This window comes from Drosophila serrata, unplaced genomic scaffold, assembly GCF_035046125.1.
Source record: "Drosophila serrata isolate PLE 108 unplaced genomic scaffold, ASM3504612v1 contig_347, whole genome shotgun sequence".
Taxonomy (NCBI): Eukaryota; Metazoa; Arthropoda; class Insecta; order Diptera; family Drosophilidae; genus Drosophila; species Drosophila serrata.
Window position 1 is genome coordinate 1,635,250 of NW_028257245.1, and position 26,673 is coordinate 1,661,922.

Sequence of the window (26,673 nt, forward strand, 5' to 3'; positions counted from 1 at the left end):
AAATGGCGGCATGGGCTTAGGCTCTCGGACGACCATTGAAACCATGATGATGGCACTACCGCCTGCCCACACACACACACGCACATCCTACTCTATCCAGCACACACTCCCTAACAAGCAGAGCGGACGCAAAAGAAGAGGCTTCATTAGCATAGGAGATTTAGAGAGAGAGAGAGAGAGAGAGAGAGAGACAGACAGTGGAGTGCGAAAAGAAAAGCTGAAATATCCTGACGGAAATGCATGGCAGGCGTTCGTTTCAGCGTTCCAGACTGAACTTTACCGTCGAAGCTTTAGCTGATTTCCCCAGGTGACCAATGTCGAAATTCTCCACAGTCTGCCAAACGCCATTTCCCATAAATAGTTTCATGATAATAAAAAACTTTGTTTAAACTACAAAATCAAGACAGGAAATAAAAAAGAAATATGTATATTGTATGATTACGTTGGATTCCTTAATTTAAAGCATACATTTTAAGCTCAAAATAACTATTCTGATAGTTATTGTCTTTGTACTACTTATTTGGTCCTTCGAGCCGGATCAAAAATTAATTTAAATTCAAATTTAAAGAAGAATTTGATGAAAAGTGATCACACTACAAAAACACATCAAAATATATTTATTTTAATGTTAAATGTACAAGCATATAAAACCTTTATTAGAAGCTTAAAGTAACATAGCGTAATTAAATTGCTTTAAGCTTAAGTTCCATTTAAAACAATATACCTTCTGATCCTTAAAACATTAATTAAACTGAAACTGGGATTTTATCCAGTCAATCCGTAGCAAGAGAGTATGAGAAACCTCTCACCCCTCACAGTCGTATATCGAAGTTTTATCGATAAACTGTCGCTTGCCCAGTCCCCAGACTTTTGAGGAGCTGTCATACCCTTTACTTCAATATTGGCAGGGTATGAGATGGTTGTATAGGAGAAAATATAAAAAAAAACAAAGCTATGTCGAAGAAGAGCGTTGCATGTGCGGCTTATGTACCGCCACTTTGCACTCCACTCTACTCCACACTCCTTGCCTTGCCCCCTTCCGCTTCTCCCCCTTCATCCAACTGGCCGCCTCGCTACAGTTGCGGCAAATGAACAAACGCCAAGAAGAATGCTTCTCACACTCCAGCCCACTTTTTACGCCTGATGCTGGGTGGTGCGCAAAAAAAAAAATAAAAACGAATATAAAAGGACATTGTGAGCCAGAAAAAAAGCGGGAAAAGGCAGAGAAATGGGAAAGCATGAGACATGGAGTATGCTCCGGGGGGACGCAAGATGCCACTAACTCAAACTCAGAGCTCAGAGGCACCGAAACAGCCCGAAAAAATGCCACCTGAGCAACCTGCAACAACTTGCAACTACACTGGAAAAAATGTACTACCGAAATGATCTATATTTTAAGATTTTATAGACTTAATTCATTTAAATATATTTGCGGCCTGAATAATTTGTTAGGAATAGAACTGTTCGTGTTATTTACAGATTTGAGTTTGCTATTTTTGTTCAGCTGTTCATACTAAAATATAAGTGTGACCATTAATGGTGCAGGAAAAGGTGAATTTAAGAATAACTGTTTTAAATGTTTTAAAGTTAATGGAATATTATACCTAAAATCTAAGTTAATACATTTACTGTTGACAAGATTTTTCATAAGGATTTTTAGGATAAAGTAGCTTTATATTTTTCGATGCATGTGAAACAACGTGAGCAGTGATGGTTGGTAGGGAGCAGCAGAAACCCAACCAAAGAGGAGCTCTAGGAGGAACAGGACACAGCACGGCACAGAAGGACCCGGAGGAACCGGAGTATTGGTCTGGGAAGTTCAGGCAGGACGCGCAGTTTGACTGCCGGAAATGAACATTGGAGTTGGGCTCTGGTTTCTGGTTCTGTTTCTGGCTTGGATCCGGCAGCTGGGAACTGGGAACTGGGAGCTGGGAACTCGGATCCTGGGTGGTTTCAGTGGGACGGCAACAACGACGTCGTCGTTGGAGCACAAAAGAAATTAATTTCATTTTTTTTCGCCCGCCTCTACTCTCTTTCGCTTTTCTTTCATTCTTTCCATTTCCATTGCTTTTCCTCTCTCTTCAATTTTTATTTTTTTCCTTCATGTTTTGTGTTTGTCTTTGTTGCTTTGGCAATGTTTTGTTTTACCCTCAAGTTTGCTGCAACAAAAATTGCAAAGGAAAAATTTCTGCTAAACCAAACATTGATTGTCAGCTGGTGTGTGTTAGTGAGTGTGGGTGCTTTGTGTGTGTGTGTGCAAAGATGAACAACTGCTGCAGAGAGAGAAATAATGATTACTTATATAATTTAAAAGATTGCCTTTATTAAAGATTAGTTTTCGTGTAGGTTTCTTTGAAGAGCAAAACTTGTATACATCAGAAAAATGTACAAATGAGGAAATATAGCTTACAAATCAAGTAAGCCATTAATGTATGTTTTTTAAACATGTTTGTAAAAGATTTTAATCACTAATTAGCTTTTCTTAAGATCTCTGTCAAAGTTTTGGTATTAGTAACCTGAAGAATCGCTTTTGTTAGCACACTTTTAGACACATTTTCAAGCGATTTGAAATCACAGAAGCCTTGATAACTTAATATCCTTGGACTTAAGAACCAAACAAACTCCAAAAAGTGACCAACTTTTTGCCCTCTAATTTTTCTCCGTGCTGGGGAATAGAATGCCAACTGGCCCAGCTGCCGCTTGTGCTGATGATGATGATGGCATTCCCCCAGCTAAGGCACTGGAATAGTTAGCTTGGGGAGCGGGAAAATTGCACTTTGCATGCTGCTGTTGCGAACAAAAAAAGAAATACAAAAAAATGTATAGGAGAAAAAAAACTAGAACAAAAAATCGGCGAAGGAGCAGCCGGAGAATGCTGCGGCGCGGAAGTAAATGAAGATTCGCTTGGGCTATAAACTGTCGCCGCACACAGATGCACAGGATGAGCACATCCTCCAGCCTCCATAGAGGCGCTATAGAAGTATACAGTGACACAGGGCAGCATTTGAGTTACGGAAATGAAATGTCAGAGGATGAGAAGGAATAGAAATAGGAATAGGAATAGGAGAAGCCAGAAGCTAGAAGGAGGAGCCAGTCATCCAGCCAGGCAGCCTCTCTGGGAGAATTGTCCCTTATGGGGCTTGTGTCCAGGCCCGGCCGGTGTTTGTGAATGATGTTGGCTTAAATGCCATGGTCCATCCATCCAGCCTAGACTGGCCCTGGTGCCTCTCTTAGTTTCTTGCCAATTTTTCGCTGACTTTTCCTACAAAATTTCCTTTTTTTTTGTGCCCTCCTATATCTCCGTTTCCGTGGTGGACTTTTGCCTGCGTGAACTTCCGGTAACGTGCTTGGGGTTTATTCCAACGCAAACACACACGCACAACACCTGTGTATATAAGTATTTTTCAGGTATCCATATGTTCATCTTTTTTTTTGTTAGCTCTGTCTCTATTTTTTGCAATTTACTAACTACTTTAACGCGCTCAGCTCTTGGCCAAAAACCACAGCATTTTCCGTCCACTCTCGCTCCACCCCCTTTCGCCATTCCGTTTGTTTAGTTTACAAAAATTACAACAACAACAAAAGCAATGAAAGCTGCCTTGCATTTTAATTAAAAATTCTTCAAAATTCGCTTTGTGCTTGCTTCGTGAATTTCCCCTCTGACACCTCTCTCAGCTCCGCACAATTTCATTTTCCTGCTTCATTTCTCTTTGGGTCTGGTCTATATATATACTCTTTCTTTTTTTGGGGGCTGCTACCAATAATAATACTCCTGTTGTTGGTCATTTTGCTGCTTTTGCTACTTTTGTAGCTGCAGCTGCATGCCACCCGAAAGTAGACCACATATTTTTAATTTGACTGCAGCGCAAGGATAAACGAGAAAATGTTGCGGTGGACCCGAAAAAAACCCGGTCATATCAAATGACCCAAGCTACTTGCAGTCATTACAAAAAAGTACTTTTAGACAGATTTTCCAATTAAATTTTCACTTATGCAAAAAAAAAAAACTAAAACTTAAAATTATCAAGGAAGGAAAGATATTTGAAATCAATTAAAAGTCTGTCAAAAAGTATGCCATAAAAAGTTATTCCTTAAACTTAAACAAGTTTTCAACACATACTTTCCATTTTTTAAAGCGTCATTCCATAGGATTAAGTTTACAGAGTGCACTACACAGTACACAGATATAATAAAAACGTTATTTATTAAAAAATCCCAAATATTTGTATTAAATTTTTTTTATGAACTGCAAAACAATTTGAAAATATAATATTTTCTTTCCTTTTTTATAATATTTGTTAAGTTTTCTTTAAGAATCTTCATATTAAATGAAAATTAAACTCAATGCTAACAATAATTTAATTTAATTATGTTATAATGCCAAACATTGAGCCATGAATTTTTACATGGTACAAAAAGGACTATTTTACATTGAATACAATACCAAAGAATATCACTGCATACTTTTTAACACCTATTTTATTACATTTTTTAGGTCTGAAGGATATAATATCTAAAACTGGGCTACTGCATTGAATATTGTACAATGTATTTTTAAATACATTTTTAACAAGTATAAAAACTCTAATGATTTTTGGAGCACCATAAATTGATTTACTTCATATTCTTCTTTTGAATATATAAATCACAAATTTAATTGTTCATAATTTCCTTCAGTTTTTAGAGCCTATTGAGCACAAGACAGTCTATTTAAAAGAACATCTCTCTATCTGTGAAACCAAACCTTAAATTTAAACTGGAATCTAAAAACCTCCGATTCCCAAGAAAAACTTAAGATTAAAGCCACTTGTATACCCATTTTCGCAGCTTGAACTTGCAGTAAAATGCGAAAAACGAAGAAAAGTTAGCATAGGTGATGAAAGACGGCGAGACAGAAAAACGTAAAATAAAAATATAAGAAAAACAACAACAATCGCAGCTGTCGCTGGAATTTCAAGGAGTTGGTGGCATTGGTGGGGAAGTATTATCAAAATACATAATAAAACGAGGTAGGAGAGAGGGGAAACGAACAGGCAGACGGCGAAAAACATATGAGAGCGTGTACGAGGTACTCAAAGTACAAAGGAGAAGGAGAAGGCAAAGAAAACAAGACCAAGTAAAAGAAGTAAGCGCCGCTCACTCAGCTGACTGACGAAAATAGTACGCGACGATAGAAAATCGCGTGTGTGTGTGTGTGTTTTGCAAAAAGAGAGAGAATGGGGGGGGAAAGGGGGAGATGCAGGATAGAAAGAAACAGAAATCAGCCGCTCTCAAGCGGCCGGCATTTTTATTATTATTTTATGTTATGTTATGTGGCCTTGGTTCGCCGCTTCTTCCAGCTTTTCTTCTTTTATTTCTTTTTTTTTGTGTGTTGCCTCTTTCACACTTTACTTTACTTTACGTTTATTTACATTGTCGACGCTGACGTCGCTGTCTCTGCCAGCAGCAGCAGCATCATCTCTGCCGACGGCGCCGTCGCTATTTTATTACTCGGTCACATGAGGCGTTTTCCGTCTTTTCCTTGCTTTCCTTTTCTTTTGCTTCGTCTTTTCAACAGAATATGTGCTTGATTTTCGTGGCTTTTATTTTGATTCAGCTTTAAACTTCAAACATTGATGCAGGTCAAAAATTAAATAAAATAAGTTTTGCCTCTCGCTTTTCTCTTAACATTCATATTGCCTACTTTCTGGCGTTTGGCGAAGCTAACCCCTTGACTTTTCCCTTGTTTTTTTTTCGTTATTTTTTCATTTCGTAAAACTAGGCGTGTTCGGGCATGTAAATGAATTGGTCTATAAAGAACAGGGCCACGCCCATAATGGTCTAAAAAGGAAAAAGGAGCGACAGATTGATGGACTACTAAAATTGCCAAAATAAAAACTTTGCAAAAAAAAAGGGGATAACCTCGAACTTTGAATTTATTTTAGGTTAACAAATTAAAACATTCATTCAAGTATGGAAAATATTAAGCAGAAAAAGTCCAAGGCTTGCGTAGATTTGAATTATATGCCTAAAGAAATGTATATTTTTATTATTCTTGGGTCCTTTAAATAGCGTTATTTCGTTTATTGAAATCAATTGCAAGAGTGTGCAAAAGAATACCTTAGAATAGTAAATAGATAATTTACTTATAAGTAAGATTTTAAAGTCTACCTCAAGACTTAAGTTTTAATGAATTTCCATAGAGACTATCTATAACCCCAATTTATTTTCTAATAAAATAGAAACTATGATAATAATAAGTAAGTAGAGTGTCACAGAAATCTCTATGAGTTTGAAATCCTTACAAAAGATGTCTAAAAGTATGCAATATAACGGTTGAGCCTTTACAATAAATAAACTAAGTTTTTATTATATTATTTGTAGTACTCAAATATAACGATACGATTAAAAATATTTAACTATTATAATTATTGCCAACTGTCATACTGTTCAACACCCATTTTAGATGATTTGAAATAAATATTAAAATAAACTTCAAAGTAAAACTTAAACAAAACGAACTTTTTAGATATATTTAAAACATTCTTTAGTAAACAAAACTATTTCCAAGAAGAACTATTGAGGGTCCTTTAGAAATCACTGGAAAAAAACCACACAATTTCACTGGCATGGCTTTGAAAACATAAATTACATATTTTAAGGGTTTTAAAAACCCCTAGTGTTATCTAGAGCAGCAAGTTAAAGATAAGAATGAGGTCTCATCAAACTGGAATTTTTCTAGCAACATTAGAAAACATATCTGCTGTTAGTGAAGGGTTCTTAAAAATAAAAATGATTTAGATGTTTTCCCACAAACTTATTGGTATAAGTTTATTTAGTGTCCAAAGCTGTGGATATATATTTGTTTGATTCAAGGACTCCTCCTCGACCGAATCATTGTTGTTTTTGTCTTTAGAGGGTGTGTGGATAACTGTCATAGCGGCAAGGGAGGACGGGCAGGAGAGACTTGCCCAATGAAGCACGGCGAAAATAGGACGGACCAGCAGCTAAAAACTTAAACCTTTTCTTTATATATAATATAATATGCCCCTGGCCCTATGGACACACACACACATACACACACAATCAAGCAAAACAACTATATATATGTTTATATACCAATTTTTAGCAGTATCCAGGCGCCAACAACAACAATTGTAATCTATATCTTTGCAGCTAAAAAAAATAACAACAACCAGGCTTTAAACGTGGCAAAAAAAAAGGAGAACTTCTATCCGAGAAAGGGACGAAAACCAAGAGGTTTGGGGATTTTTTTTTTTCGATGGGAGGGAAAGGCATCACGAAATCACTGGGTGCGCCGCCGCCCCGCCCGGTGGCTCTGAAAGTTCGAGGTGTGGGATTAGTTGAGAAATAAAATCCCGAAGCCAACCCAAAAAAGGCAACACCAACAACAATAACAACAACACCAACAATTGGAATCGACGACGAAAAAAAAACTGCTGATGAGTTGGAAACGTACCCGAAAAAAAAATCGGTTATTTAGTAGTTGTGTGGGCGGCAGCAACGTCACTGGGCGAATATTTTTCTCCTTGCGGATTTTTCTGTTGTTTTCCTTTTTTTTTGGGTGCGCTCCGAAGGAAAAAAGAGAAATTAAAACAAGGGATTTTTCCATTCGAAACGGAGTGGGATGAGAGTTCTTCTGTTTCCCTCCTCTTGGCGTTCTTTTTTTTCTGCCAAGCAAGCTGCTGACTTTTATGTAATTATATAGCATTGTTCAATGAATGAATGGTGGTGGTTGGTCCTCGTCGGTATATTCGGTAAAGGAAGAACACAAAAAAATAAATGCAATCGTTTGAAATTTGAATTCCTAGTGGGAATTGTGTAATGCATGGGAGGAGAAATCAGATAAAGTTATTTGCAATATCCGATTGTTCCAAGGACCTCTTAGAGAGTCTCTTTAGTTAGACAAATAAAAAGGTGGGTGCAATGTTATATATTTAATTCCTATTATTTTCCCCCAAAAAGTAATGGATTTCATTGCACATATTTCACAATTTGAGATAATTTAAAATACCAAATTACAACAATTTGGAATCACACTAAATGCGGGATTACAATTTGAAATCACTTAAAAGCATGCTACATTTTATTAAAGATGAATTGGTACTCTTAAACATTTCCCTTTTTGGTATATTCTTAATTTAACGCAATTTCTAATATTTAAAAATAAATTAAATACCATAATTATTTGAACCAAATTGTAATATACAAGTAGACGTAGAGTTTTTATGGAATTTCTACCATAATCGTTTTAAATAAAAATAAAAGTAAAGCGGAATAATACAAAAACCCAACTAAACCCTTATCGCACTTATTTCCAATAGGAATAATATATATTATAGAGAATATTGTTAAAACATGAAGAATAACACCGGTAAATGGGGAAAGTCCTTTCGGTCAGAGTCATAAATCCGGACGACCGTTTCTAACCATTTTTTTTTTCTTCATTTTTTTTGTCCCCTGGATTTTCTCGAGAAACTGAAAAAATGAAAGCATACCTGGAGGCGCTGAGAGGTAAACTTTAAGCTGCTTCCCATTGCCATAATTTCAGCTTAGAAGTTTATTTATTTCTATTATCTGATTTGACTGCAGGATTGCCCCTGGGCGAAATCTTTTGGAAATATACATATATTTTTTTTTGCTGACCTGCCGCTGACTGTGATTGATGTTGTTGCTTTTCCCTCACACAATCGATCGATTAAAAAACGGGAGAGAAGAAAAAAAAGAAAAACGATAGAGAAAAGAACGAAAAGTGTGGGTGGAGGTGCCAAAGTTGCACCCTTAAAAAATGGTGAGGCAGCAGCAAGCCAACACAACAACACAAATAAAAAGAAAGGCAATGAAATGAAAATGCTTGTCCAGTTGTTTTACATTTTCTCGTGATTTTCTTGAGTAAATTTTCGCCTTTTTCCCCAATGCTGCTGGGGGTGGTTCCCATTTCCCACCTATTTCCACCCACCCTGCAAGCGATTCATTTGAGCACTAAAAAGAAATTAAGAAGTAGCGCAAATGAATGCTGGCCGGGACACAAAAAAAAATGTAAAAACTCCCAGCGAGAATGAGAAAGAAAATATATAAGACGAAGAGAGAGAAAGAGAAAAAAAAATAAGAAAAACAAATTGAAAAATATAAAAATCACAGCACGGAAATACCCTGATTACGCTATCTGTAACTGTGCGAGTGTGACGCAGCGAAAGGAAAGCGAACCGTGATGGGGGGCAGATTCAGAGGGGCAGCAATACGGGTGAATGGGACCAGGGGCAAGTGGGTGGCAATAAGCCGCCTTCCCAACCCCAAACCCCCTTCCCTACAACAACAACAACAACCAGAATAAGAACCGCCGCTCAATAGGCTTGTGATAAGCAAGCGATGCTTGAACGGCCTCAGCTTTCCTCCCCCTCCACAAATGCACCCAACCCACACCCAATCCCTCCTTCTCCGAAAACCCCTTTTCTCCACCCACCATCATCATCATCCTCCAGCAGCAACAACAACAACCACAGCTATGAGCCACTCGGACCCGCTTCACACTCGACGCAAAATAGGTATATTTATATTTTATTTTGAAAGATATCCTAGTGGGTTTTGGAAATAGTATCGCTTGGATTTTAAGTTTATCTAGAAAGAGTCCTTCTGTATCATCAGTATCAATTTGCTGAATGAGTCTAATGAAGCTATAATCTTCTTTTAAATACGTATAAAAATCTACAGAAAGGCCAAAGAAATCGCTATAAATCAATTGATCGGTTGATCAAAAAAAAGTTTGCTTTTCAAATCAATTGATCTTTCGAGATAACTGCGAAAATAGTTAATACTAGTAACTGTTTTATTGATTAATTTGATTTGCTTGATTTTCGATTATTTCTGGAAAGTCATTTTGTATCATCAGTAACACAACTTCTTTAATTCTCTTTCAAATCTTAATTCTTTGTTTAAATACAGGTTAAAATATAAAGTGTTAAGAAAATCGTTATGCTTTGCATATCAATTTATCATTTAAGAGTTACGTTTTTCAGAAAAAATTGTTTTGTTCAAAGTGGTAGAAAGAATCATTGTATCCAATCTATAAAACTTATCTTGAAGCTCTTTTCCTTTAAGAAAATTATAAATTATAAAGATATATGATACGTGTAAATACAACGTTTTGAAAACTGTTTTGCTTGGCACATCGCCGCGATTTGGGACCCACTTGAAAATCGTTTGCATTCTTGTTTGTCTGGCTGCTCTTTCCCATAGAATATGTAGCCACATCTGTTTTAAGCTATATTTTTAATTTCAAAATAAAAAATATTTAAGATGGGCACATATCGTTATGCTTTAAACTCTAATTGATCAATCGAATGTTTTTAGTAAGAGAAGAAAGTAAGATCCAAATTGTATTATCAGAAATCAATCGCAAATTATTCATTTAAACTTGATTCTCTTGAGTCTGTTAGTCTTTTTGATTTCAAAATCTACGTTTTTTTTGCATTTAATGTAGATTAAAACATATTACTATTTTTTCAAGTGCAGAAAAGCAGGAGGAGAAGGAGGAGAAAAGGGCTGCCTCAACGGTTGGGCCGCTGTTTGGACTTGATAACCCGCCATTGTACACAAGTGAGGCCAAGCCGGCGCATAATCGTCGCCGCCGTCGTCGTCGTTGTCGACGGTAGGGCCCTCAGCCGATTTCTTCCTCTTCAAGGAGCCAAAGGGAACTGCGGGGCATGAATACCCTGAATACTGGATAGTGGAACTGACTGAACTTAACCAAAGGGGAGAAGGAACAGAGGTCCGGGGCTTTGGGGTCATAGTTTGCAAGCGCTCATGCAGCGAGTGCCCCATCTGCTCATCCGAGGAGACTCCACCCAGTGCCGCTCACTTGCACCAACGTGGACTTTATCATTTGAAAGGCTTTTGTTCTTATATCATTCGAATCATGGCCATTGGAGTCTTTTTTTTTTTGTATTTGTTTCCCGCTCTATTCGCGATCATTCCTTTGCTTATTTTATTTTTTATCGCCCCTTTTCCACCAGCAATTGCCCCCTCTAAACGTATTTCTCAGCCACTTGGCGAACTTTGACGGCGCTTGATGTGTGAACTTTTCTTTTTGTATTTGTATTTTTCCTTTGCCGGACTGCAATCATCGATTGGAGCAGCACATCGAGGAAACTTTGTTGACGGACTACTAGAGGAGCATCGGAGTGCAGCACCGGTTTACTCGAGTGGAAATGCGTACTTCAAGTTCAGCAAACAACATCAAAGGCAATGCTGCAAAAACCTTGATTTACTCCTAAAAAAAAACACACACACATAAAAGTAGGTAAAATAGCTACGAGGCCTTCGAGGGATGATGAAAGAATTTATGTTCACAACTAGTATAAACTAGAAAACTAAACGATCTGTTTAAAAATAGTTTAGGGATGCATGAGTGAGATTTTTTAATAATGATGGTAACTTATTTATTATTTTTAATTTAAAAGGATTTGAAAAATAAGAATAATAATTTGAATAATAACAATACAAATTAATATTATATTTAATGCAAAAAAGAAATAGTTTTCGTTTAATTTAAATCATTTTTAGCAGCAAAATGTAAGTTTTTAACTGCAAACTGCAATAGTTTTTTACTAAAGTCATTTTTCAAACAATATCTTAAAGGTTTTGACATTAAAGTCGGGTATTTATTTATGTAGATCAGCTGAGATTTAACGAGAAGAGCACCACTTAGTGCACATCGAGAATATAGATTAATAATTTGATTTTGAAATTGATTTACTACTCTAAATATTGAAATATTAAATACATATTTTCACAGATAAAATTCAGGTACGAATAAGTTATAAATACCTATTAAAAAGAAATAGAAAACAAAATTACAAATAAACAAGAAAGAATCCTAATTTCAGAAGCCGAAGATTGCAGTTTGCAATAGATTGATAGGATAGAATCGAAAATTGATTATAACTAAGCATTGAATCGATATTTATCGATACCAACTCATAACTACGCCAAAAAGAGTACTTTGAATAGGTTGGTATTAGAATAAATTGACATACTTAATTTAAAATCAAACAAAAAATTAAAACTTTTGCTAACTTGTAAAAAATGTATAAAACTTTTTTCTGAGTAAGATGTTTAGATCGACTCGGCTATTGATGCTGATCAAGATTTATAGGGTCGGAAATGACTCCTTCAATTTGAATAATAATAATCAAATTTCAATAATAATATTCCAAATTCATATTATGTTAAACGCATGAAAAAAGTTGTTTAGTTGAAAACGCGTAGCCATTTTTTAGCAGCAAAATTGAAGTCATTGACTCAAAACTGACACGGTTTTTTACTTAGTGTTTTGACATTAAAGTTAGGTCTTTATTGATGTTGATCAGCCATGAGCTACAAATTTGTTTCAATAACCTTTTAAAAATAAATAGACAACAAAAATACAAGTATACAAGAAAGAACCTAATTTCGGACGCCGAAGTTTATATACCCTTGCAGTTTGCAATTGAATTATAGGATCGTATTGAATGTCGATACACCAAAAATGTTTTTTTTTCTGCGTGAGATCACTTGGCTGCTGATGCTGAGCAAGATTTATGAGGTCGAAAATGACTCCTTCACAGTGTTACAAGCTTATTAAAACTTATAATACCCTGTAATGGTATTAAAATTCTTATCATTTGTAGCATTCATATACATATATAAAGCTAAAACTACTTTTAAACTGTACAAATACTAAGCAGCTATAAAACGAACTTCAATTTGATTTTATTACAGTTTAAACATTCATTCCCAAGTTTTTCTTTATTCTATACTGAAAAGTAAGCTAAGACATTCATTCCCAAGTAATTAGAAATTAAATGTATCAAATTCAAGTTCGATTTCTGTCAATTTCTTTAGCTTTTTCAGTAATCCCTCAGGCCTAATTGGTTATCGATATTAAAGAGACCTTGGGGAATTGAAATAAAGTCGCAAGCAGAACCAATTTTTTTCTTTTGGGTGCGCCCAAGTGAAAAGAATCCGGCGAAAAATTCTACAACAGTTTCTCTGTTTTCTGCGTTTCCATTTGTGCTTTTTTTCTGTATTTTCTTTTAGGTACTTTTTGTTTCGTTATGTCTCAGTTTTGCCGTTATTCCGATGGCCGCTAATTGCGGGCGGGCGTGTGTATGTGTGTGTGTGTGAGTTCGTGTATGCGTGCGAGGGTGTGTTTTGGGTGTAAATGTATGTGTGTGCGTTACACTATGGGTTAGGTATATCTAATTAATGGCATTATTTTATGTGGCCTAGCCCTTAAAAAATACACGAAAATTGGAGCGCACGCTAAATGCGCCTAAAAGTAAGCAACGAAAATTGAAAATGGTGAAAATAGCACTTTTCCTGATTTTTGTGTTGTTGTAGTTGTGTTTTACCTTGATCGCAGCGTGTGATTAATTAAAATAGTATCCGTTGAAACCAAGCCTTTGTTGATTTATTGTTTAAAGTTGACAAATTGTAGTAGACGACGTGACGGAATTAATTTCATACAAAAAATGGTAATTTTACCCAAATGAATATAACAAATTAGAGAAAATTATAGATATTAATTGCTAACTATAACACACAAAATGAATTATTTGTATTATTATTATTATTTTTTTTATAATTTTTTTTTGGACGCAATCGTTGCGATATGTAGTGGCGTGCGACAGAGAGCGGGAACAACTCCTGTTTCCTTCTCTGCTCAGAAGTTGTTGTTGCTTTTTATATTGTTTATCAACACGTGGCTTTGGTTATTTGTTGTTGTTATTATTTGCTAAAAAAGGAAACGGAGAGGGGAATCAATGAGAGCGAGCGAGTAACGGTAAACAAAATAGAGCGCGAAAATAAGAGCAAACACACGCGAATCAAACGACGAAAGGCGAATGCACATAAAGTAAATACACGCCAAAAATGTTGTGTATAAAATAATCATAAATGCGAAAACACACACAAAAACACATGTAGAGACGCGCGTGTGTGTGTGTGTTTGTTGTTTGTGTGAGGGAATGCCTTTTTACTACGTAATGCAAAAACGTAAAGCTTTTCTTTTATTTGTTCCGTTTTCTTTTTGCGATTTTTTTTATGCGTCTGCAGCCGGCTGTCGTCTGAGAAAGAGAGAGAGCGAGCGGAAGAGCGGCGGAGAGGCCCTACCGGAGAGCGTGCACTTAAATAACGGGATCAGGTGGGAGAGAGCGGAAAGGGAGAGCTGGCCTGGCCTGAGTTTTATTTTCAGCACATGTGAGTTTTTAATTTAGCTTAATTTTTTGGCACTTTTGCAGGGTTATGTTTCGCGTGGTTTTAACGAGGGTTCGAGGTTTATTTTTTGACCCGGTACGATTCGGTTCGGGCTGGGTGCTTTAATTTTGCTAATTACAGCCGATTTTATGCTTTTAATTCCGATTGTCCGACAGATCGAGAGCGCGAGACCCACCGACTACAAATACAAATGTTGTCTGATGGCTGGCGAACCAAAGCTGGCAGCATTGACCGTCGCCGCCGCTGCCGCTGACGCCGCTGCAGAGAAGAAGAAGCACAAGCAGAAGCAAAAGTAGAAGGAGGAGAAGCACAAGGAGAACAAGGAGGAGGAGGAAAAAAAAATCAGCAACACAGCAACAACAACACAAGAAATCTCACTCACACACACACATAAGGGCGGCGGGCGAGCGGCCAGAGCGAGAGCGAGACAGTTACATACATGCGACAGAACGATGAACGATGATGATGAACCGAATTACAAATAAAAAGAATGATGCCAAAAGACGACGACAACGCCAGCGATTAGCAAAAGCAAAAGCAAAGGAGCAAAAGCACACACACACACACACCCGCACACCTACACACCATATATAGCGGTGGAGCAAAAAAAAAATCGGTCGCAATCGGAAAAAATGCAAAGGCAGCGGCAGCAGCGGCGGTTGCGACGACGGCGGCAGAACTCTCTCTGCACATAAAAAAAAAGAGAAGAAAAAATAAAACATAAGCAAGCGCACACAAACACACACACCAGCTCAGAAAAGTGCTCAAGCAGGCTGGAAAAAAATGAGAAGAAACTTTGAGCCTGAGCGCCAACTGACAAAAACAACAAAAACAAAAAAGAAGTGCGGGCAAGAAAGCCGAGGAAAAAAATTGCGGCACATCACGCGCACAGTGGCATCGAAAGCACTAAAAGCATTTAAATATTGCATGGTACAACGAAGACTCGAAAATTAACTAATTCACTTATAAAACATTTCAACTTACAAAACTTGCATAGCTTCCAAAAATATAACCAAAGAATGTTCATCTTTAAAAAAATAAAATAAACCTTAAAATTAGCTAAATGTACACAGTTTCGTTTAAATAGTACCAGATATGTATGTATGTTGCCACTGACAGTGGGTCGAATTTAAAAAAAAATGCACACAGAAAGCAATTTGCATTATTGATGAGAGGAACACACACATTTCTTTAACAAACTTGTGTGGAAACAAGGAAACAAAAAAAAAGCACGGACGGGAAGAGAGAAAACAGAAAGAAAGAAGTATAGAATGAGTGCAAATAATACATAACAGAACCCACAGTACATAGCACCCTTAGAAAATGACCAGCACACTGACCATCTACAGATTACCCCACACTCCCGATACACCCGAAATAAAGCTCCCAGCTCGGAAACCGACTCAAACTCAAACTCAGACTTCCGACTCGCGACGCCCATTAACTGGAGATGAATTCCCATTCTCAGGACCCCCATGATTTGTGTTTGGGTGTCGCGTAGACATCGTTGCTCTCCCTCTTCCCCATTTTACCCAAGAACCCCGGAAAGAGTATAAAAAACAATGGAACAGATGAGCACCGAATAAAAAAATAATAAAAAAAATGGAATAGTGCAGGAATTGATGGAAGGACATTCGACATTGTTGTTCCTGGACGACTTCTCTCGAGGATGCCCATAAGCGAGAACAAGCAACATGAATGTAAAAATGGGTGTGGACATCGCGCGAATGAATTGGAAATTCGAGCTGTTCCATCGTCCATTCCTAATTGGAAACTGTTTCTAGACCTGGGTTAACCAAAGCCAACCCAAAGCTGGGGAATTGATTTCTACTTTTTCCGCTTTGAATATTCTAAGATTTGCATACACGAAGTTGAAGTTAATTATAAATGCTGTTTGATGTTGTATTGTACACCTAAATAATAATACTCCTTAGTTATAATTCATACTTCTTATGAACTGTTTTGTATATACATATGTATGTAATTATGAACGTAAATTGATAGAACATAGGCTAGGCTTTAATATATTTTCTTATATTGAAAAATAAAATTAGTTGCAATATTTATTAAAAATTTTATTTTTACTAATATTCGTTTTATTAATTCATAAGAATTAAATTTTCAAAATGCGTCAAAAATTCCCTTAATGATCTTAGTCCCTAGGCTTGATATAACTTACATATTTAACCACCGAAGCTCTCTCCACGACCCACTGTGCGGCAAAAACAATGCACGTTCCGTGAGCCGCAGAAAAAAATGCGCTCTCTGGCCGAAGCAACAACAACACAAACAGCAATAACAACGGCGACAGGAGCAAAACCAAAAGCTACAGGAGTGCGAGTAAGAAGAGCGGTGGCTAGCAGGCGAATCCGAAGACAAGAAGCAGGACGAAAAGTTGAAGGGGCAACGAGAAAAAAAATCGTGATGGAACTGGACAGACGCTGCGTCGTCCCCATCGCACGAGGTGAGCTAAGGGGGGCCTTGGGGGTTAAGGCTTCGACTTGGACTGAGAACGAAAGTGTACGAGGGTGTCTCTGTGTATAAGTGTGTGTGTGAGCAGCGGCCATTGTTGGGGGGCCCCCCCCACACACACACACACACATACAGAAAAGGCGGGCAAAAAAATTTTTTCTTTGCGCTTCACTCAATTTCGATTTTTTTTCTTTTATTTCGCTGGTCCGTTTCCTTCGAAAAGTTCAAAGTTGCAAGCGTGCTCTCTCGCTTCCACACTCTCTCCGACCCGGTCTCACTCTCTCTTTAAGCACAGGCGAAAAAATACTCAGAGAGGAAAAAAGTAATTCTGCACAGAAAAATAAAAATTGTTTGCAAGAAAGAACGAAAGAAAAAATCGGAAAAAATGCAAGCCAAGTGGTTCAGACGGGGAGGGAAAGAGATGAAGCGTGGGTGCTGGTGGGTGAGAGGGCGGGTGTGCCACCCCATTAACTGATGTCCACCTTATTCCCCGTCTCTGTCTTGTATTTGTGCTAGTGTCTGTGTCCGTTTCAGCTGCTCACATAGTTGGCCAAAGATAAAGGTGAAGGAGGAGAAGAGCAGCAGCAGCAGAAGGAGATGGCAGAGGAAGGAGAGAGGGGCAACACATGCAATGAGGCCAAAACAGGGGGTGGGCCGGGAGGGGGTGGGGCACGACGCATTGGGAAGACCCTCAAGTGTTGGCATGCAGCAAAAACAAAACAAAAAAAGAATATAAAACCAACACAATTTTTTTTTTTAATTAGCAGTTCCAAATACCCTTTGAATAAAATTAAAAAACAGATTAAAAATAACATAAAATGTACGAAAATAATACATGAACAAATAAGTAAATGAATAAAAAAATGAGGAATTAAAATTTGCTTAATTTAAACTAATAAATATGAAACATATAATAATTATTTTTTGTTTGCAATTTATTTTAAAAATAAATATTTTTTGTTTTCCCATACAGTATTAAATAGTATCAATTGAAGAAGCATCCATGTATTCCCAAAATATCACCACCCCTTGATAGGGTATCCAACAAAATACATAGCAATAAATATAACCAAAGCACATGGCGTGGCAGACACATGCATTTAAAAGGGGGGCCCAAGCGAGAGGTTAAGAGTGGTTCGGCGAGGGGTTAAGGGAGCCAACGGGGTTTTAGGGGCTCAAGAGGAGGGGGGAGGCACTACTAAATCATCTGTACATGTATTCCGCCGCATATGTACATATGTAAGGATGTATGTATGGGCTAGCTGACCACGTTTGCTAAAAGCATTAAAGCAGCGCCAGCATTAATTAACGCTTAGCAAAAATCGAATCTGAGCTTAACCCCAAAAAGCGAAAAAAAACCACTAGCACACAAAACCCCAGAAAGAAGAGTGGCAACGCAGGGGTCATCCGGCTTGAGAGCGAAAGGGATAGCCCTAGTGAAGACCTGCATACTAGCGTAAGAAACCGTTTCTTGGTGTGGCTATCTTGAGGTGGACCCTGTTCGAATAAAGGGAGGTCCCCTTAATTGCAGAGGAGCTGTTATACAAAATGCCACAAGCATTTGTTAGGCCCTCTATTTTATTTGGGGAGAGTAGAAAAATATACACATTGACTTCAAGATTTCTCTAAAATAAATTTTTAAAATATTCATTTACATTGACAACTAGAAAACTAATTGAATTTTTTGTACAAACATTTTTCTGGAAGCTTAATTTGTATCTAATTAAGCTGAGCTTTAAAAATAATTTGTTAGTTAATAAAGTTTCAGCAAGAACTTAACAAAGAATAAAGTCTTGAAAAACAATTTTTGTATTTTTTTGTTATTTATTTTTTATTTTGGAACACTTTACTGCACACTCTTGGTTCCGAAAGTTTTGGTCTTCCCATTTTCCCTCATTTCCGTTGCGATGGTCCCTAAGCATTGCCAATCTGAAGTCCATTCGCAAAAAAAATTTCAAGGCGAAATGGACGCGCCAAAAAAAGGGGCCACAAATACACAGAGTCACGCACACACACAGATAAACATATCCCCAAACATACACACATACTCTTACGCATTAAGCTAAAGACGAAAGCTCCAACTCACAAACATACAAACAGAAAGAGAAGTTGCGGTTGAACATACAAAAGTACAAGGGCAAATACAACAACAAACTGAAGAGAAGAAAAAAAATGGGCGAAAAAAATAATACATAAAGTGAAGGAGGAGCAGGAGGAAACTCCAAGAACATGTGCAGAAACAACGGCGACAAAACGAAAGAGATACAAGGCAACACACACAACTGCCGCTGTAGTTGTAGTTGTAAAAGTCGCCACACAAAACAAAAAGGAAAAAAAATATGGGCGAAAAAATTCAGCAACTTGTGGAAGTTAAAGAGGGGGTGGCGGTGGCCGACCCGGTGGGCACAGTGGGTGGATGGGTGCACAGATGGCCGGCGAAAATATAAAAATGGAGCGCACGTCTGTGACAAAAACAACAAGCGGTGCAAAGAGACGGCAGAGAGAGCGGAAGAAGGAGGCGGGAAGCGAGAGAGAGCATGAATGGGAAGTCGTCGTCTGCCAGTCGCCGCAAGAAAAAGAAGCAGAAACGGCGGAAGGAGAAGCGGCTTGTGTTTGTGTGTGTGTTATGGGGAGTGGGAGCGGGAAGGTAGACCTGGACCGCCGTTTGAGTTTTTTTGTTTTGGTGGCGTTGCGTCAGCTTGAGTAATTTTTTATTTCTCAGCAGCGGCGGCGGTGGCGACAGCAACGACTTGAGCGCAAAGCAAGTTGAGCATTTATTTGCTCAAGCGGAAACGGGGAGGGGGGTGGCGCCGAGAGGTGTGAGTGTTGTGAGCACTGTGTTGCCCGCCACTGTAATGTGGTTGCTGTCTCCGCTTAAGCGGTTGCTGTTTAAATAAGTTAATGTTAACACTTTACAGCTAAGCCGGATGTCCGCTGTACCGGACTTAACAGAAAGCCCTTAATTATTATTTTCTGCTAAATTTTAATAATTTACATTAAATTTCGATTAGTTATCGATTATTTCGATTATTTTAAATAAATAAGATAATTTAAAAAAAAAATAGGTTAAGTTCACGGTTTTTTGGCATAAGCTTTTAAAAATATCAATGAACAAACGTAAAAAAAAGCGTTCTAGACTATATTGTCAATATCATGTAATTAATTATATATTCTTTTTTTAATTAAATTTTAAAATCATAGAAATCAAAGGTTGCAATATTATTCAACTTTTTAATTAATTATTTTTCTCAGGTACTTAAAAATATATCCTTTAGATACTCAAAGTCACCAAAAACAACTATTCCGACCGCAGAACTAAAATTAAACCCTAATTACTGCGAGAAATCGATAAAATCGCATTGAGAATGCAAATCAATATCAATTATCCGTTCGCAGCAACAACGAACCATACAATATATATGTACATACATATATGTGTAGTTATAGTTTGGGGCACATTTCCCCGATAAATGTTTAAAGGTAATAATTGTGTATGTGCCCCGGAGCAATCGTCAATCGTTGTCGACGTCGACAACAAGAGTTAATGAAGCACACAAAATGACAATTACAATGGGGGGCGTTGTCGTCACAACACACACAATCGACGCTTGCACTAAGAGAAAAAATTGGGTTTGTCATTAGAGATTTTAATTTTCGGGTGGTTGAACGCTAGATTTATCCTGATTTATAATTATTTGATGTTATTACAAGGTGGTATATTTTTATACCCTTGCAGGGTATTATAATTTCAGTCAGAAGTTTGCAACGCAGTGAAGGAGGCACCTCCGACTATATAAAGTATATATATTCTTGATCAGGATCAACAGCCGAGTCGATCTAGCCATGTCCGTCTGTCCTTCTGTCCGTCTGTCCGTCTGTCCGTTTCTACGCAAACTAGTCTCTCAGTTTTAAAGCTATCTGAATGAAACTTTGTAGTTAGCCTTCTATATACTCTCACTCGTATATATGTCGGAACGGGCCGGATCGGACGACTATATCATATAGCTGCCATAGGAATGATCGTAAAATTTTTACAAAAAAATTTTTAACTTTTTCAGTTTTCAATAGAATTGGATCAAATTTAAGATATAGCCATTTTACTATACTCTACAATTTTGCATAAAATTTTATGATCGGACTAATATATCATATAGCTCCCATAGGAGCGATCGAGAAATTAATACAATTAAATTTATAACTTTTTTAGTTTTCAGCTGATTTTCATCAAATTTAAGGTATAGCTATTTTATATTAGTCTTAAATTTTTTGTCAAATTTTATGAAAATCGAACGACTATATCTTATAGGTGCCATACAAACGATCGTTTGATGTAGAGGAAAAATGCAAATCTGTGAATGTAAAACTGCAAATATAATATGTATAGGTGAATGAAATGAAAGCAGGTATTATTATTCATTGTTTTTTAACACAAATATATATAATTTATATTGTATGGATTCCTATTCATAGAAGTTCTATTTGCAAGGGTATATAAACTTCGGCGTGCCGAAGTTAGCTTTCTTTCTTGTTATATTTTATATAAACATTTTAAATTATTGTCGTACCCATTTATTGAAATTGTATTATTATTTATACATTACTTTTTAATTCATATAAAATTGGAATCCTTTACATAAGCAAAGCAAAACAATCAAATTTGGCCTTAGAAAAGCCGCACGATTTATGTGTGTCCTTTCTGTAATATCTCCTGCACACTACCAATTCAAGAAATAATTATTTGAAGGGCTTCAGATTATTCAGGTTCAGAATATTAACATTTTGTAGTTTAATCGAAATTTGTAAAAAATATATAAATAATATTCTTAACTAAATTTAAGAACTCCCTTAACTCTTGTTGTTTTCTAGTAATCAGTTAATAATAATAAACGTTTTAAAATATAATTAGTTAAACCTTTTTTTTTTAAATAATTATTGTGGTTTAAAAATTAATATTGCTTTTAGATATTCCCAAAATATTCCTATTTTTCTTGAAACCCTCAACTTATCCGTTATCAAAAACAACTTCAATTAACAATTTTCGCCTATTTTCTTAAAGAACCTGCCTAATTTTCTCTCAGTGCCCTGGGCAAGTGGGTGGTGTTCAAATAGATACGAGAGAAAGGGTTCAACATGATGGGAAATCGGGGGAAAATGGAAAGAGAGCTCGCTCTAGACCCCGATAACAGCGCGACCCTGACAGTAATTGTACTCGCACCACAACGATCCCGCCGTCGCCTCTACTATATTTGTGAGTTCAATTTAGAAAAGAACAACTTTCGTGGTTTTTGGCTAGCTCTCTGCCCGATGCTTTTCATTTGTTGACAGACCGATTAGGGGAGGTGGTAATTGTGGGTGCAGACTGGGTGTATCTAGTAACTGCTGCTGTGTATTGGAATTCATGCGATTCGGTTGTATTTTGATCCAAATTAGTCGGTTCTACGAAATTCTTAGTTTGTTTGGATTATGAATAATATTATTATATAAAATAGAGACCAGTGCAAGTTTGGGTTAAACATTATAGGAACAGGACTAGACACCAAGCTTCAAGGTCGGAGCCCGAGGACAAAAAACCGACTGAGAGCACAGTAAAACCAATTTTAAATATACAGTGCTTCGATTCCTTATGTTTTCTTTGTATATTAATTAAAAAAGTTGTATTTTTCCGCCAAAAAATGTGGAGATAAATGCTTCAATTCCACTATCTTGAGTTAACAACAACAAATCATATACGTATTTGCGACGCCAACGAGTATTTTTTGTATAATCGAATTAATTTATTAAATATCTGTTATAATCAAATAGAAACTAAACATTTTAGTTAAAGTAAATGTGTAGATTTTTCATCGTTTCCCCCTAAGTTCGCTGAACTTTTTGCAAAAAAAACCTATAACAAATACCATTTCTAATTATAAAGCATTTTGTTGTATACGTACATTTAAATATATATACTTTTAGCGTTGTAAGCCATGATAACAATAGAAAATAACACAATTAAAACCGTATAAAACTTGATTACATTATAATTATGTGATTAATTGCTTATCTCAGTAAGCAGCCTTGCCCCATAAAAAGATCAAACACAATTACAATCACATTTTATGAGTCATTAGATAAGGAGAAAGGCAATAGAAATTAAACTTTCCTGTCAAGAGTTGTCTTATCCACGCAGCATAGCATAGCACATAAACATTAAGTAGTTTTTATATTGTGTAAATTGTACAAATTCTCAATAAACAAATACTTTTACAATTATATAGAAGATAAAAGATTCTTTTGTGGAAACGGATATTGAACGATATCTTATCCGCAAAGCGCAAACATGAAATTTGTTATATAAAGATTGTAAACATCTTCTTGAAAAGTTGTATAAAAACTTTCCGAGTGACAAACAAGGGAATTTATCTTTTGTTTTGCTTCTTGATTTCTTTATAAATACATTTTTTTATATTGCTTAAGCTTATATAATCTAAATTTGGTCAAAATATACCTTATTACGGTCATAATTCAAAACTTATTTATTACTTTTCATTTTTAACACAAAAACTTATTTTATATGCAGATCATATGCCAGACAATTAGCTCACCTGTAGTTCTGATTCGGTGACATCAATTTCTCCTCGATAAACGAAATCAATAATTGTTTTCAGATCGGTGAAGATGATGTCGGCGGGCAGGATGATTGTGGGATGTTTGCACGGATTCTCCAGTAAAAGTTTTTGGAAATACGTCGAGCAGGCGGACAAAACAACCTAATAAATTAAGACTTTAGTTATTAATACATTCAGATTCAATATATTTCATCGATACTTACCTTGTGCGCCTTGAGGGATCCGTGTTCGCAGGACAGGGTGACATCCACAAAGGACAGATCCTCGCGGAGCTGCTGGAACACCGATGTCATTGTGTTCTGATAGTTGTTCCAGCGCAAACTAAAGTACTGATGTCCTCGTACCGCGGCCATTTTAAAGGTTTTTGATTTATCTTTTTTTCGTTTTTTATTTCCTTTTTCTGTATTCCTTGCGAGGTTGCTCAACACTTCAAAGGCTCACAGCCGCCTTTCGTCGTCCTGGAAAGGCAAGAGAAGCTTAAGTTAAATGAGGTTTATTTAGAAATTGTGGCAAGGAAAATCAATCAATACAAAATCCAAAGAGGCGGCGGCATCCTCAGCTAGCTAGTAGTTCCTTGCGAATTGCCGTTCCCGATGCAACTGAACTGAACTAAACTGACACGGAGCCACCACCACCACCAGCACCAGCAACCACATGTTGAAGATGTAATAAAAAGAAAAGGAGTCGCAGCAGTCCATTGTGTCGAAAGCTTTACACCGGATTGCAAGGAGAGGAAAGGGGATTGTGGGGGCCAAGGATGCGGGGTATTATTGGGTGGAGCAAGAACCATGTCCAAGACAGGAAGGAGAGAATAACAACTACAAAGATGGTCATGGTCGAATACCTGATGTCCTGAGCAAGATTAAAGATATTTTCAGGGACTTCTAGCAAAGTATATAAATTCTAATTAGGAAATAGAGTTTTTGAATAAGATGATATTATTTTTATAGGTTACGTTTCATCATATTTGATCGGGAACTCAAATATCTGTAGAGAATTGAAGGATTTTTAATATTTTAAGTTTACAAAATTAATTTTTTACATAATATATATTATTCTCTTAAGCAATTTACCTAAGTATAGAATAAACTGATTATTAAATTCAAAGTGGAGCGTCAGAGAGGAGGCAAAAATGCTTTAAAGCGTTGATTTTGAGTTTGCATCAACAAATCATATAAGTTTTGGCGACGCAGAGTAAATAAATAAAGTAAGTTTGTTATTTTTTAATTAGTAATTAAATTAATATTCTAATTAAAATTAAGTTACGTTATCGAACTCTATTTCTAGCTCTCAATTATCTCTACCAAAATCGTTTTATTTCCTCCCTTAAACCCCCCACTAAACTGCATCTATTTCAACCATATTTTGCGGTGGTCGTGTCGCGTGCTTTTTAGCCCTGCCCTCTCCAATAGCCGCCAATTCGAAATAGTTTTGCTTTGCGCATTTTCATGTAAAGTGCTTGGCCAGACCGAAACCGAAACCAGTTTTTCAGTGAAGCCTCTGATTTTCTTTTTTATTTTTTTTTCAATGGCACGTATTGCTCTGTTAGCGAGGAGTTGTTTTTGCTAGTTCGAGGCATTGGCAAAAAAAAAAAAAACAACAACAAAAAAAGAATATAAAAAAGAGTAATAGGAATGCTGAAAGGATGCTGCTTCTTGAAGAGGCACAGACTTTCCGTGCAAATAAAATGGGAGGCAGGAGGAGCTGGGGTTGAAATGCAACCACAATTTAATTCCGACAAACAATAAAATCCAAAGAAGCTTTCAAAATAGGAAAGAATTTCAAGAGATTTTTGTTAAAACGAAGTCAAACTACAGTGGTATTTGGTCTGTAAATCTTATTTGGGAAAATATCCGAAAATATTCCAGTATAATAAATATAGAAAATGTCATTCAGAGTAAAATAGATTAAAATTCCTCTTTTCGTATATAACATTTTATAAAAATATAATATACATATATAGTTCGTAAAACCGGTTACTTTTATAAAATATTATCCTAAATTAATTTAAATTCCCCTTTCTTTTATACAGAAGTTTTACTGTAATTGCATTTCGGTTTTTGTAGAAGATTCGCAATCAAAACAAAAACGGCTTGCGGAAAGATGCGCAAAAAGAAAGGGGAAGAAGAAGAGGGGGGGGGGGGTTACAGTGTTGCCGCCCACTCAAAATTCGGAAGTCCCTCTCTCCCGCTCCCGCTCCCCATGACCATTCATTCTTCCCGGCTCTTTGTATTGGCCAAAGAGCTTATCATCAATCGGCCATTATGCGGCATGTTTGGTGTTGTTATTTTCTTTTTTTATTCCCGTTGTTACATTACTTCTTATTTCTTTACTATTTTTGCCATTGTATTGTTTTGCCCCTGTTGCTTTACGTGTCTCTCTCTCTTTCTAGCACACACAAATGTTTGCCTCAGATTTGCCGCCTTTTGGAGCCTCCGCTTCTTCTTTTTCTTCTGCTTTCCACTTTTCGTTTGCCTTTCAGCATGTTTATTTGGCAAATGGATAATGTGTGTAAGTAAGCAAGGTGTGTATGTACATTATGTATATGTTTGTATATTGGGCTTTTCACTTTTCATATCTTTTCGATATTTCACGGATTTCATTCTCTATAATTAGCATTTAGATGTATTATCCATGAAATATTAATCATAAATCTAAAACAGATTCTATTATGACTTTGCAAATGGAATGCACATTTTATTTATACTTCATAAATTAATAATAAATTTAACATTTCTAAAATATGTTCCATTTGATCATTAAATGAGATGATTTTCTAATCAGAAAAAAAAACTTTTAAATTAAATTGGAGACTTTACATTAATTACAACAAATTACTTAAATTAGAAGTATCAATTTATATTAAGGGTAACTTTTATAACTCCAATAAAAAAAATAAACGTTAATCTTGTTATTAAATCTTATTATACACAAATTAACTAAACGTATTTTTTAAATTTTATTTCTCTATTAACTAAATCTATTTATATTTAATGAACAAAATTAAAGACTCTACCTAAAAAACTCAATTAGTATTGATTAATAAAGCTTAGCAATGTTGCTATTGATTTTTAATGTGCTACTATTTATTTACCAAACGTGTATTTAAGAAAGTAACTACTTTCGGGACAGTATATAAATTAATCTGAAATATATGTATGCTTATTCGAGATTTTAAAAAAAAAATATATAATATACTTCCTAATATTGAAGGTTTACTAATTGGCTTTTACTCATGGCAATCAATTTGGTCAATTTAAAGTTTATTTTGATATGCAAATAGACTCAAGTCGATTTCTCAAAGATATTATTAATGCGTGAAGTATTAAACAAATAA

General features: G+C 36.2%; 1 protein-coding gene across 1 annotated transcript in view; it reads right to left on the minus strand.

Annotated features, from left to right (window-relative positions):
- Positions 1–26,673, minus strand: part of psq (BTB-domain-containing protein pipsqueak) — an 88,753-nt gene that overhangs the window by 38,422 nt on the left and 23,658 nt on the right. Inside the window, 2 exon segments of the mRNA XM_086838342.1 lie at positions 23,313–23,477; positions 23,540–23,794. Coding sequence (XP_086694468.1) covers positions 23,313–23,477; positions 23,540–23,689 — 315 coding nt within the window. The 5' untranslated portion in view covers positions 23,690–23,794.